The sequence below is a fragment of the Stegastes partitus genome, unplaced genomic scaffold (assembly GCF_000690725.1).
Source record: "Stegastes partitus isolate 25-593 unplaced genomic scaffold, Stegastes_partitus-1.0.2 Scaffold308, whole genome shotgun sequence".
NCBI lineage: Eukaryota > Metazoa > Chordata > Actinopteri > Pomacentridae > Stegastes > Stegastes partitus.
The window spans coordinates 2900-15579 of NW_007578039.1; the positions used below are offsets into that span (position 1 = coordinate 2900).

The 12680-nt window shown below is 38.3% G+C and overlaps 1 protein-coding gene across 5 annotated transcripts; it reads right to left on the bottom strand.

The window, feature by feature from the left end:
- Nucleotides 1-3256: 3256 nt before the first annotated feature.
- Nucleotides 3257-12093, bottom strand: LOC103358397 (cylicin-1-like). 5 transcript variants are annotated; one of them, XM_008283354.1, is made up of 13 exons: nt 11946-12027; nt 11778-11860; nt 10574-10682; nt 10352-10473; nt 10121-10191; nt 8473-8598; nt 6788-6883; nt 6549-6680; nt 6338-6466; nt 6197-6234; nt 5982-6022; nt 5708-5871; nt 3257-4981 (listed from the first exon to the last, which is right to left on the bottom strand). In XM_008283354.1, exons 2-13 carry the CDS (start codon nt 11830-11832, stop codon nt 4088-4090), a joined length of 1977 nt encoding a protein of 658 aa, XP_008281576.1. In that variant the 5' UTR covers nt 11833-11860; nt 11946-12027; the 3' UTR covers nt 3257-4087. The 5 variants fall into 5 exon arrangements, with proteins under 5 accessions (XP_008281576.1, XP_008281575.1, XP_008281573.1 ...); XM_008283353.1 differs by having other exon boundaries at nt 3257-5174; nt 5376-5871; XM_008283351.1 differs by lacking the exon at nt 11946-12027 and adding an exon at nt 12044-12093 and having other exon boundaries at nt 3257-5871.
- Nucleotides 12094-12680: the final 587 nt, after the last annotated feature.

Below are 12680 nucleotides of genomic sequence, written 5' to 3' on the forward strand. Positions count from 1 at the left end.
TCACTGCTGCAGCACAGCACAATAGAGTGTAAATATGTTGGTTGTCCCCAATGTAAGATGAAGTTCTGCTTCGTGTGCTTGAAGCAGCGCCAAAAATGTATAACAACAAGTGACTATTTCGCATCATGCAGCAGCGGTGTCGCCCCCAGACAGACCTCGGTACCTGTGTGGTATCGTTTGAACCACACCAGGCCGTCTTCCCTCAAGTAATACCAGTGCACCTATTTTCCATCCAGAAACATCTGATAAATATGATCATATTTGTGTTTGTTTGTGAGAAATTTGCTGCCAAATATAAATATTATAACTGATACTTGTCTTAATTACAGTGATGACAATAAATCAGAACATGTATATATGTGTACAAACTTTAAATTCAGTATATTTAGTTATTATTGGTTCATCTTTGTCTGTGTTGTTTTTTGAATGTCAGCTCATTGGTCTGCTTTTCACCCAAGGGTTTTTGTTGTCAGTTTTTGTGTTTGCTTTATCGTTGCGACATTTCACTGCTCTGTGATTCTCACTGTGTATCAGATTCACTGTGAGAATTGTTCTCCCTAAAACCCTGCTGTTGTTCTCTTTAAATAAAAGATATAAAATATCAAAGTCTGTGGAGTTCTCTCTTCTTGTCATACATGTAGATGTATATGTCAGAGAGCCCCTACAGACAAACATAAAATCCTAAATGGCAGACATTTGATTGTGTTCTAGATCATAAAAACAAATGTAGTCCTAATTTAGCTTCATCATTTAGTCTTGTATGAACAGTTATCCTACTGTATATAAACAATGAATATATATCTGCCTGAATGTTCTAATTGGTCATTTACTGTTGCTGTGTGCTGTCCAAATCATTGCATAAATTGCAGTTTAAAGATTCTGTTTGTTGAAATGTTCCTGCCAATAATAATATGATAAAATAATAATGAATTAAGTTAACATATGCAGGTATTTCTGATCCTGGTGCTGTTGATGAATAACTCTGGGCCCTTGAGTGATCAGATATAAGACTGAGAATGTGCTGTTCTTCACTGGGAAGACTACTAAGTTTGACACAACATCTTTTTAAAAGTCCAGGCTCATTTGCAAAACAAAAAATGTAAGTAAATCTGATGCCTGCAAACAATGTGCTTGGTAATATGTTGCAGCTCACAGTAGGAATGTATTTCTTTGTTAAGCTAGACTTCAAGTGTTGTTATGACTAATAGTGAAAACTGGAAACCACCTGATGATCCAGGTTCAGCATTTAAAATGTAACCAGAGCAACGTTTGTTTACTGGCTGCTTTGTATCCTGGTTGCCCGATTTAAACCTCCCGTAAAGCAATTTATCAGGTCTGTTGGAGAAGAGCAGATACTCGTAATCTTAATTTTGTTTTTCACAACTGTGCAAAAGCAAAAGTGATACAACAAACCGAGGTCATGACAGAGTCTCTCACTGGGTGCTGAATCAGGTACTTTCCACTGTGTTGACCCAAAGATCCTAAAAGCAGCACAATAAAATAATACTACAATGTTCTGTAATGTTGTAAATAATGTTAATACTCAACATTAAGACAATAAACCTGGGCTGTGATCAGCAATAATACTGCATAAAAATAAATCAATAAAAGAATCCAGATAGCTATTCTGCAGTCACCTGATTTCTTGTAACTGCTGGAGACAAAATGAAAGTAAGATTAAAAAAAACCCCAAACCTCTCAGCGGCATTGCATGAGCAGCTTCAGTGTTTGCTGTTTATTTCTTGGGAGGATCCAAATCTAAATGACTGCACAGAACCAGATCCCAGTATTGATATATTATATTGACTGGAGACTGGATGAGCCACAGTGGAAGCAACACAAATCAGAACTACACATGTAGCATTGCATGTTGCTGTAATGTACAACAATCACTAAATACATGTTTAGCATAATTTCTGCAGGTAATTACTTCACTATTGTGTGACGTGCATTAATTAAAGCATTTAGCCTGTAAGAGAAAGCACAGAATTAATCCTCCTCTCTATTTCTAATCTGTTTGGTATTTCAACAACTTACTTTTCAGTGTTATCTACGTGGCAACAACAAAGTGTCAGGTGATGAATGAATCATCGCATTAAATATTAAGTGCAGAAAGCCTGCAGACACTATTTGTCTTCTTGATCATCCTTGAACTGATTGTTGGAAATGTCCATTCCTCACATCTCCAAAATCTTCCATTTTTTCAAGCAGTTCATATGTCTGATCCAGACCAACGCTATTAGAGAACAGAAGAGTAGAAAAACAATGAACGTGTGTCAGAAATAGTCGGACAAAATACAGTTGCTTTGATTAAAAAGGCAATAACAATATATCATCCACATATAAAAGGGTTTCACATCCCTTTCATGTCAACAACAGCTAAAGGCCAAAAAAGGCCAAAACTCTTTTTCAAACACTCTTAAAGTCAACAACTTGCAGTCAACACCAACAAGCTGACATTCTTTGTTATTTGATTCCATCCATTGAGGCTCAAGTGAGAAATTGCAACCAAATCAAAACAAGGCAGAGCTTGAAGCATACAGTCAAAGTAGATGTGTTCATGGCTTAATATCACAGCCGTCAAACATCAGTCAGGTGGACGTTTGAACACACAGCAGAGGGCAGTGCAGAGCCAGTCCTCTGACTTGTGTGATTTACTGTTGAAGATGAGGCAGCACCAAGGAGGAGAATTTGACTTTTGTCACAGTTATAGACGTGTTTGCATTTCAAATCCCCATTTTGCATTGATATGTGTGTTTAAAATTTTCAATTTGAACATACATTAAAGCAAATCTGGCAATCTGTGACCTGCATTAACACACAGGGTCAATGGAAAAACAAAAATCCCAAAATTGAAATGAATGAAACGCAGTGTATAGCTTTGTTACTGTTTAAAAATTAGAGGGGAAACATTTCAGTGAGAACCACACAACTGTAAATAGCAGGAAGTGAAGATTCAGGTCAAATTAGTGCACTTTGACTGTTCTGCTGACTGTATCATTCAGGGTAGAGACGTGCTGATTGGGAAGCTAACCTAGAATCCCGTCTCTCTGATTGGGATGTCAGACTTTTTTTTTTTAGGAAGGATGCATAACGTTTGTAAAATGACACGATACTGGCATCTTTTCTAACACAGCATTTGTCAAAACAACCAGGTCACCATGATCCTCCCATAACAAACATCTGTGTGCTTGTACAGCTGTAACCGGGCAGCTCCAGTACAAACGAGGGTTTTTATGATTAAAAGGCCAAAGAATCTCAGAAGCTTGGAAAATGCTTTAATAGCCATCTGTGAGTTTTTACATAAACAGTGCAACTGAAGCTTTGTAATATTGATTTACTTTCACTTAATACATATATTCATGAATTAAAGTTGCATCCGAATCCTTTATGTATGACAACACAAGAGTTAACTGCAAACTGATAACTTGACAATAAAATAAAAACACTATTACAACAAAAAGTTACATAAAAACACCCAGCTTCTGGTCAGAAATCATATCGTGTTACAGTTTGTGTCGTCTACACAAGTACATCTTTGAATAACTTTAAAACAAAATAAAACATATGAGGATGTTGTTTTTATAAACAGAGTTTTGAAGTTTCTTCAAGTTAGTAAAAGACACAAATGATGTGATTTTTCACTCAGTGAAGATGATTTAAATAAACTTTATAATGTGATTTGGTTTTATCCTCTCCCTGACATTTTCATTATTGTTCTTAGCGTTACTTTCTATTGCAGACTGAAGCCAGAAGTCAGTGATGTCTTGTTGATTCTTTACATAGAAAAAATCCTGTCGTCAACAGGATAAACCCATAAAAACATACCAAGAGAGAAAATAAACAAACCTGTCCTTCATGCTGCACCCAGTGTCAGAAAGATGACAATCAGGAACAGATAGTGTGCATGACTTTACAAAACTATAAGACACGGTCAAATGTTGTGGAGCAGGTCTTGGTTCAAATGCACAGTCTAAAAATGTCTGCAACATTGCTCAGTGTCAGTAAGCGTTAATTAAAAAGCTGATGATACACTCTTGTTTTCTCTTCAGTGACGTGTTCTTATAAAATAAAATGTCATGCCCTCTTAGTCCTCCTCTCCACTCTGCTCTGGACTTTTTACACTCCTTGAAAACAATGAAAAACACCCAAGAGTTTTGCGTTTCTTTGTTTCTGGCACAGCTAACTCAGCTAGCTTTAAATTGCTAACATTTTTTGTTAAACTATCTGTGTTTTGATCATGTTGTGAACAGTTACTGGTTTCTTCTGCCTTTGTCTCACCTTTCTTGATACAACTCAGAATACTACTTCTCGTTCTCTTGCGTGTCTTTGCAGGGCCTCTAACTTCCACACTGCCTTCTGGCTGATTACACCCTCCTTTATTGTGAACATTCACCTGTTGTTCACTGCCCCTTTCCTGGTTCTCTATCAGTCCAGAATGCTCCCTGGTATGAAAATGTGCAGTTTTTTCTTCTTTCTCTTTAGCCTGTTTCTTTTTCTGTCCGATTCTTTCATCTAATCCCCCGCTGTCTTTACTCTTTACACTCTCACTACACTTTCTTGTTGATTCTCTCCTTCGGTCATGCTCCTCATCTCTCTTACTGTCCTTTTTGTCCTCAAAATGTCTTCCTAATGTGTCAATGCTTTCCCTCCTGCATTCCTGATTATCAAAAGGTTTGCTCTTTGTAAAGTCGTCAATCCTTTCATCTCTTGAAGAACACTTTCTGTCTTTCTTGAGACTATACCTTATGATCTCAACATCTTCCTTCTTCTCTTTATCAATTAAATGAACAAAAGGATTTTTGCCCTTGTTCCGTTGGGCATCAGCAAGATTTCCATTGTCTGGATTCTCTACAGCTTCTTGTCTCTCATATTTCTTCTCCTTCCTGTTTCCTTTAACATCCCTCCTCTCCTCCTTCCTTTGCTGTTCATGTTTTCTATCCAACCTGCTTCTGCTTCCCGGTCTATACACTGGATCAGATTGTGGCATCTTCTTCTGAACATCATCTTCTCTACTCTGCTGATCCTTTGTCATCGTGAGGAGATCATATTTTGTTAAGAGCTTTCCCTTCACTGATGGCAATTCATTAGCTGCAGTTCTTTCTGTGTTGCCCTTAAAATCAGTTTTCATTTCCTCTTCTACCTCTTTGTGTGCGTGTCCAGGGTCAAACTGTTGCCCAGTTTTCAGGTTACTGTCCTGATCCTTATTTCTGTTCTGTCTGTCTAATCCACCTTCATGCAATTCTGCCTCCCTGTCTGAGTCTTCCATTGGGTGCTTTTCTGACTGTTTGCCTTCAGTTGTCTCATCCTTGTGTGCCTTTGCATCCATTATTCTACTCTGTGCATCGCTTGCCTCATGTAGTCTGTTTGAATGATCACATATTTCAGGCCCAACACTGAATTCTGGTTTAAAGTTAGCAGCTAGCATCCTCTCTCTGTGTGTGTCTGCTCCTGCACTTTCATTAAATTTGACACTTTCTTCATGTTTGGTTTCAACGCTGAGCAATCTTGCATTTTGTTCCTGGTCTTCAGCCTTTCCTCTCATGCCCTCCTCATCATCTTGATGATAATCATCATTTCTTTCCTCATTCTGCTGATTTTTGTCTGGTACAGTCTGCCAGACATTAACTTCATTATCAGGTTCCCCTGAAAGCCCTGCTCCTCTGGACACATCTCTGACTGTGTCTTCATTTGCTGTTGTTTCATTTTCATCAGCAGAAGCAGTCACTGCTTTGTCATCACCCATTTCTACATCAACTTCACCTTCAACTTGCTTTTTAAACTTCTCAGCATCTTCACACTGATAATGATTTTCAGTAAGAACAAGTGAAACACCTCCATTGGTGGACATATTGTCTTGAGTATCAGCATCTGCAATGCACCAGAAAATAAATGTTAAATACATCAAACAAAGGACTGCACAGACTGATGCATTCTCTTAAACTGTACACGAGAGAGAATATTGAAAATGTTTCTTTTACCTTTCTTCTTTCTGTAAAATAAAAGATAAGCAGTGTGGGATCTAGTAGAAGTGGAAGAAATGTGGAAAAAAAGTCATGTCAGTTCAGATACAGCATTCTGGCTTATGTTTAAGACCTGTCACTGTTTGACGGTTAAAATGTTTTATTTATTTTTTCACATGACTGTATATACAAAAACTGAAGCATTGGGGTCAAGAAAAGAGACAAAAACTTACCTCATAGTGTCATCCGACTGGAACGGCTGGTCATGACACTGTTGATGGAAAGAATAATGTGTTTTTACTGTAATGCATTATCCTGCAACACGGTGGTTTTACAACTTTCAGCAACACTGGAGTGAAAGAGGTGAGTCTTACCAATGTGACACTGGTGTCATTGAACTTATACCATCTGTCTTCACCTTCATCCTTGATTGTTGCAGAGTAATGTCCACTTCTAAGATCACCATAATGGTCCACAAATGCGTACAGTTCATACGTCTGTCTCTGAAAGAAAAAAAACAGCAGACTTTGGCATCATGAAAAATAGATAATGATCAAATACTAAGATATTGTATACGTACTCTACCTCTGGTATCTGTATGACGGAGGGAACGTCGACATCACAGTTGATTTTGACATATGACATGTGACGGTAGCTGAAGTCAAACCTCTTCAGCAGCAAAATCAAGACCTCTGGATGATGCTTCATTACATATTGCTAAATGAAAAACAATCCATCTTATGTTTTATAATTAAACTCTTAATGCTGTCATTACAAAGTCATTTAATATCCATGAATTAGAATAATGTTTTCTCTTTTCTCACAGTATCAGCATCAACTTTGGCATCACATGGGTCACAGTACATCTGGTCTTCTCCGCAGAAAACAGAAACCTTGAAAAACTCCTTAACGCCGTCCACCTGAAAAATGCACACGTCATTTATTTACTATTGAAAGTAGCGCTGACAATGTATTTTTGAAGAGAGATCTGACAGAAAGCAAACCACCACACAACCAAGATACAAGAACACCTCCAATGCGGTGCCAAGAATCAAGCAATAAATGGAACGAATGAAAACAATTAAGAGTCTCAAAACCAATCAAAGAAAGACAAGCTTTAAATCAGAAGTTTGCACTTTAAAAAGGCACATTGTACCTGAAACTGGCTCTGCTGAGGTTAGTATGTCAACAAGAACTAATTAAGGTCAGGCAGTTTGTATGAGTCCTGTAGTTACAAAATTTTATGGGATTCTTCTTTCTAGTCTATAAGGAAGTTCATGTAACTGGTGCAGTCAGTGCTAAGGGTCAAAAATACACACTTGAGAACAAGAGATAAGCTGACAGGGAAATGTGACAAGAGGAATGAACTGAATAACTCAGACAGTCAAAACCATTTACTTGAACTATAGTTTTAAAGTTAAAAACAAAGTTTTTAATTCTATAGTGCAAGTCCAGTTTGTCTATTTGTGTTTGGGTTTGTGTTACTAAGCAAGAGTGGAATATGTTAAGTTTTAATGGCAAGATAGTCATAAATTCTAGTGGAAGTGGACAAAGCTGTTCACATTGACTAAAAAGTGATAAATAAACCACCAAAGCAGACTGAACAACGTCCCTGCTGACATTACATAGTCTGACTCAAGAGAGGCCTTTAAATCCAAATGTAAAACTCAAGTTATTGACTTAGCATTCAATTCTTTGGTTAATTTAGGTCATGCACTCGTTATCGTTAGCTCCAACAAACTCTATTTGTGATATAAAGAATCTTCTCATGTTTAGGAGAAGTCAAGTCAACTCTTTAAAGTTCTTCAACAGCAGAGATCTCCAACTCGGGTCCTGTAGGTTTTAGATGTTTCTGTACACATGAATGGATCATTAACAGACTTGTGTAGAACTTGACAATAAGCTTTTAGAGATCCATTTATTTGAGTTGGGTGTGTTGCAGTACAGACACTTCTAAAACCTGCAGGACAGTAGCTCACAAGGACCAGAGTTGGAGACCCTGTTCTACAGTCACTCGTTTCACCCCCCAAAAACACATTTCTGTTCATCAAAATTGCCTTAAAACAGTGCAGACGAAACTTAACACTGTTCTGTCCCTAGAGAGTGCAGATCTTTTTAGTCCCTGCTTCTGGCTTCACACTCCTCCCCACTCGCTGCAGCTGGAGCACACCAGCTCCCCTATGACTCAAACACCGTACAGCTACTCCACACCTAAGCTCAACATATTTTCCATAATATGCAGACTAGAAGTACCACACACAACCACTGCTTTAGCAACAAGCTGCCTCAGCAGTCAAAAAACTGAGAGGAACACCTTCTTAAAGAACTGAGCACTAACTGGCTCCTACATGCTCCATGTAAAGTTTAACCTACTTCTTTTTTCTTTTTTCAGACAGACTCACCAAATACATGCAGTATTTCCCTGTTTCTGATATATCACAGCTATCACTGTATTCAGTTTACTCGCTATGCTCTATCAACAGAAACATGCAGCTTGTCAGATTCTTACCACACTATAGCAGTCACTGCAGGAATCCACCAACGCAAGAGGAAGATGCCAAAAGGCCTCATCTCTGTCAATGTCTGCATGACATTTACGACAGGTGGTCTTCTGTGACAACAGTCCGTGGAAGATCTGAAAATACAAACGCACAGATGAATGTAAATCAGTGTATGTTTTATGCAACATACAGTCGAGGAAAAAATTATTTTAACACCCTTGTTTGCTTCAATGTCTTGTTCATTTAATGCCTGGTACCACAAAAGGTATATTACCTGAAGAATACAATGAACACAACAAAATCTGCAGTTGATTACATCATACTTTATGTCCTATTTGACATGTTTAAGCTTAATTGTATTCCCAGGGTATATAAGAATCATTTCATGTCATGGGCAGCACATGCAAAGGCCCACAGTGGTTTCCTGCCTACATTCCAGCTGTAGCACAACTCAGAAGTTGTCAGCTCTCTCATAATGCCTAAAACAAAAGAATTATGTGAAGCCGCACAGGCAGCCATCTAGCCACTGCTGAAAATTGGCATGAGTGAGAGACAGGTAGTGAAAAAAACTGAAGATCTCCAAGACAGCCGTTCATGACACTAAGAAAAAAAAACAAGCCCAACATGGTACTACCACATTGCTAGCTGGTGGCGGCAGGAAACGTCTTTCTACCCCAAGAGATGACCGTGCACTCATCTGTTCCTGTGTCAGGAATCATCGTCAGACCTCCAGGGACCTTAAAAATGAGCGGGCACTGTCGACAAATGTAACTTGTTAGGCAAGGACAGCTTGAAACCGCCTTCTTGAAGCTGGTCTGAAGTCACACAGGGCACGGAAGAAGCCCTTCATCAACAAAAAGCAGAGGAAAGCTCAGTTACTCTTTGCTGAGGATTACAAGGATTGTTTCAGTATGGGTGGAACTGGGCATATGCAATTGTGTAAAGGACAAATGAACCAGGTGATGTACAGGGCTTCTCTTAAAAACAGTCTTCTTCCATCAGCTAGAAAACTCTTTCCTGCCTCCAATGACTGCATTTTCCAACAAAAAAATGCCCTAAGAAATACACACAAAATGACATAATGCCCCTAAGGTCAGTTAAAGCCTGGATGGAGAAGCAGAACATTGGAACCATGCCTTGGCCTGCTCAATCACCAGATCTAAATCCAATTGAAAACCTGTAGAAAGTCATCAAACGCAAAATGGAGAACCACAAGGCCAAAAACAAAGCAAATTAGTTTGAATTTGTGCAACAGGAATGAGCTGCTGTGACAGCAGAACAATGTCAGACGCTGGTGGAGAGCATGCCAAGATGGTTATGCAATCAAGTACTAACTCCTGTGTGTATCAAGTGACTAAAAAAGACAGAAAACAAAACAGGGAATACCTAAAAGCACCGTTTTTGCCAGTACAATGCCATAACTATTGATCTAAGGACTTAAATGATTTTGATTATCAAGAAAACCATGGAAAATGGCTAGACATCAGCTATTAAATTAAATTCTTATGAGGTATTTTTGTTTTTGTCATTATATTTGTCCAAATAAATGTACCGTTAGTGGTACCAGGCATTAAAATGAACACGAAGGAAAGAAAACAAGGGTGGTCTAATAATTTTTTTCCATGACTGTCTAGATTCCCTTGAGGTGGTCTTTACCTGTGATGCGTCTTCACTGGTCATCCGTAAAATCCTCTCAAAGTACTCAGCAGCATCCCGCTGTTCATACACTGGGTGGGGAGATAAAAGTGTACTTCTTCAAATTAAATAGAAAATACTGTTCTTGTATTTCAATCTCAGAATGATCCATTATGATGATGATTGTCAGAGTGGAGCAAATCTTACAAAAAGTAGCAAATATAAGGCTTTGTTGTTATATATTTACTGTACCTTTGTCGATGCCCAGTGTCCTCGTTATATTATATGTGTATGCTGTAGACGTCCGTAAATCACTGAACAAGGCATTAAGATGATGATCTATAAGCTGAGTGTCAGGATTTTCATCGGTGTACCTAAATAAATACAGACATAGAGGCCATTAGGAGGTGCATCGGAGATCTAATTTGAACTGAAGACAATTTATCATGCATAAAATCTGGTATTGCAACAAACCTTTTCACAGCCTCTCTGAAGTCTTCGGTCATGAAAAGCACCTGCAGCACACTGTTCAGGTAACATGTTGCCCCTTGGTTTAACAAGCCATGGTACTTAGTATGAGCTGCTGGGACGAGATTGTTGGGAATGGATATGCAGTTCATAAACTGAGATAACTGCGGATCCAGAAAGCCTTCAGATCACTTCACAATTTGATTCAAATGTGGAACCGGTGCATCTTTTTTTGCTTTATTTGTTGCTAACATTATAAACGCATGCAACATTAAAAATGGCTGCATTCTGTTTAGTTGAGCCAGTTGAAGGATCTTTGCATCGTGCAGTTTCGCTGACTGTCACGGCTTATTGGAACACTTCATGGAAGGAAGTCAAAATTTGCCTCACATGTGCTTTTCCTGTTATGACAAGTGAAAATGTTTGCTGTGAAAAAGGTCAGTTGATTTTAACAGAGTTCAGAAAAGCACACATACTCTTACACTCTGTGAGGATTTAATGCAACGCTCTCTGTAGATCTCCATGACAAAACTATGGCAATGCATAGATCAAGATAATAACCATTTCTGAAGCTTTGAGACTTCATAAGAGCACACTGACATCAATAAAGTAAACTGAAGAAGTTAGGAACCAGCAGGACTCTGCCTGGAGTTGGCAGTCCAGCCAAACTGAGAACCTCCTCCTCATTCTCTATATCAAATCCATCAATACACATCTTTACAACCCTGCCTATAACTCATAATCCCAGTTCTATATGTCAAGATGTCTTTTGCATTGTTACCTACTTTGGAAAGCATCTTTGAATGTCTTGAACAGCACTATATAAGCATCATGTATAAGTATTCTTATTATTAACTGTGTGAGAAAGGCTTTGGTCAGAGAGGTGACCAAGAACCAAAGAGGCACTCAAAAAGTTCTCAGCAGCTGTTCACCATTCAGCCCCTTATATCAGAGCAGCTCGACAGAAGCACAGGACAGAATAAATTGATATTTTCTAAACTGCATTTAAAAGACTGAAGAAAAAGATTCTCTGGACCAAAAGCACAAAATGCACTCATGAGGCAGAGCTGCAGGCACTATGTCTAAACAGTACATTAGCAACAAAATAAGAAATAAAATACAATTCTAATAACTTATTTTTTACTTTAACACTATGGGTTATTGAGTGTAGAACACATATATTAAATGTGCAAAACAATCTGCATCTTACCCCAAGAGGTCACAGTGCTGTAAAAAGACTGTGAAGCACCTTGAATCCAACTCATCCTCAGTCCACCTCCACGCTGATGGCAGCTGTAAGGAATTACAAACTGACAATCAATCAATCGCACTCGTTCATTTGGAAACGAAAACACAACTGCAAAATAAATGAGCAAACCTTCAGTTGTAAGATTCACACTTTGAAGACATTCCAGCAGACCCTTCAAAAACCAGTCATTTACTTTATTATCGACGCACAACAATAGCAATCCTCACCTCTGTGCCGCTAAAAGCCTCGGAGTGCTTTCCCTTTCACTTCTCACAACTCCTGCTGCGGTGCTGCATTCAGGGTGTGTCGGTAATAATGGCATCTTCAAGTAATATAAAAATAAACAATCAATAATAAATAAATACACTTCTCTGTTGTGTCTCAGGGAGATTTTCTAAGTAATGAAATAGATTTTGTTGGTAGATTTTGGTAGATCTGTAGGTTTTATTGAAACAATTTTTGACTATCTCACATTTACAAAATGTCCTGAACGCAGCATAGGTAGCAGTTGGAGGAAACTGTTTTTGTGGATGAGAAAGTGCACATTTGTGGAAAAGTGCAGAATAAAAGTACTGCCAGACTTTGTTGATAAAACTGAATAGTTAAAAGCAGTAAATGAAATAATTAAAATAATTAAAAATTAGTCTTTAGTTTACTTTAAAAGCATCTACAGCTGGGGTGAATCTACCAGGCCTTTAGTAAACATAGCTCTGATATATTTTGAGTTTCCAGAATAAGAATTTATTTCCAGCTTTGACGTGGCTGATGAAATGTAGGTCTTCGTTAATGATCACACAGGCTTTAGGGTTTAGGTTTTAGTGGCTTGAACTCAAGATAAGCACTGAGCACCAGCCTTCCTTCCTT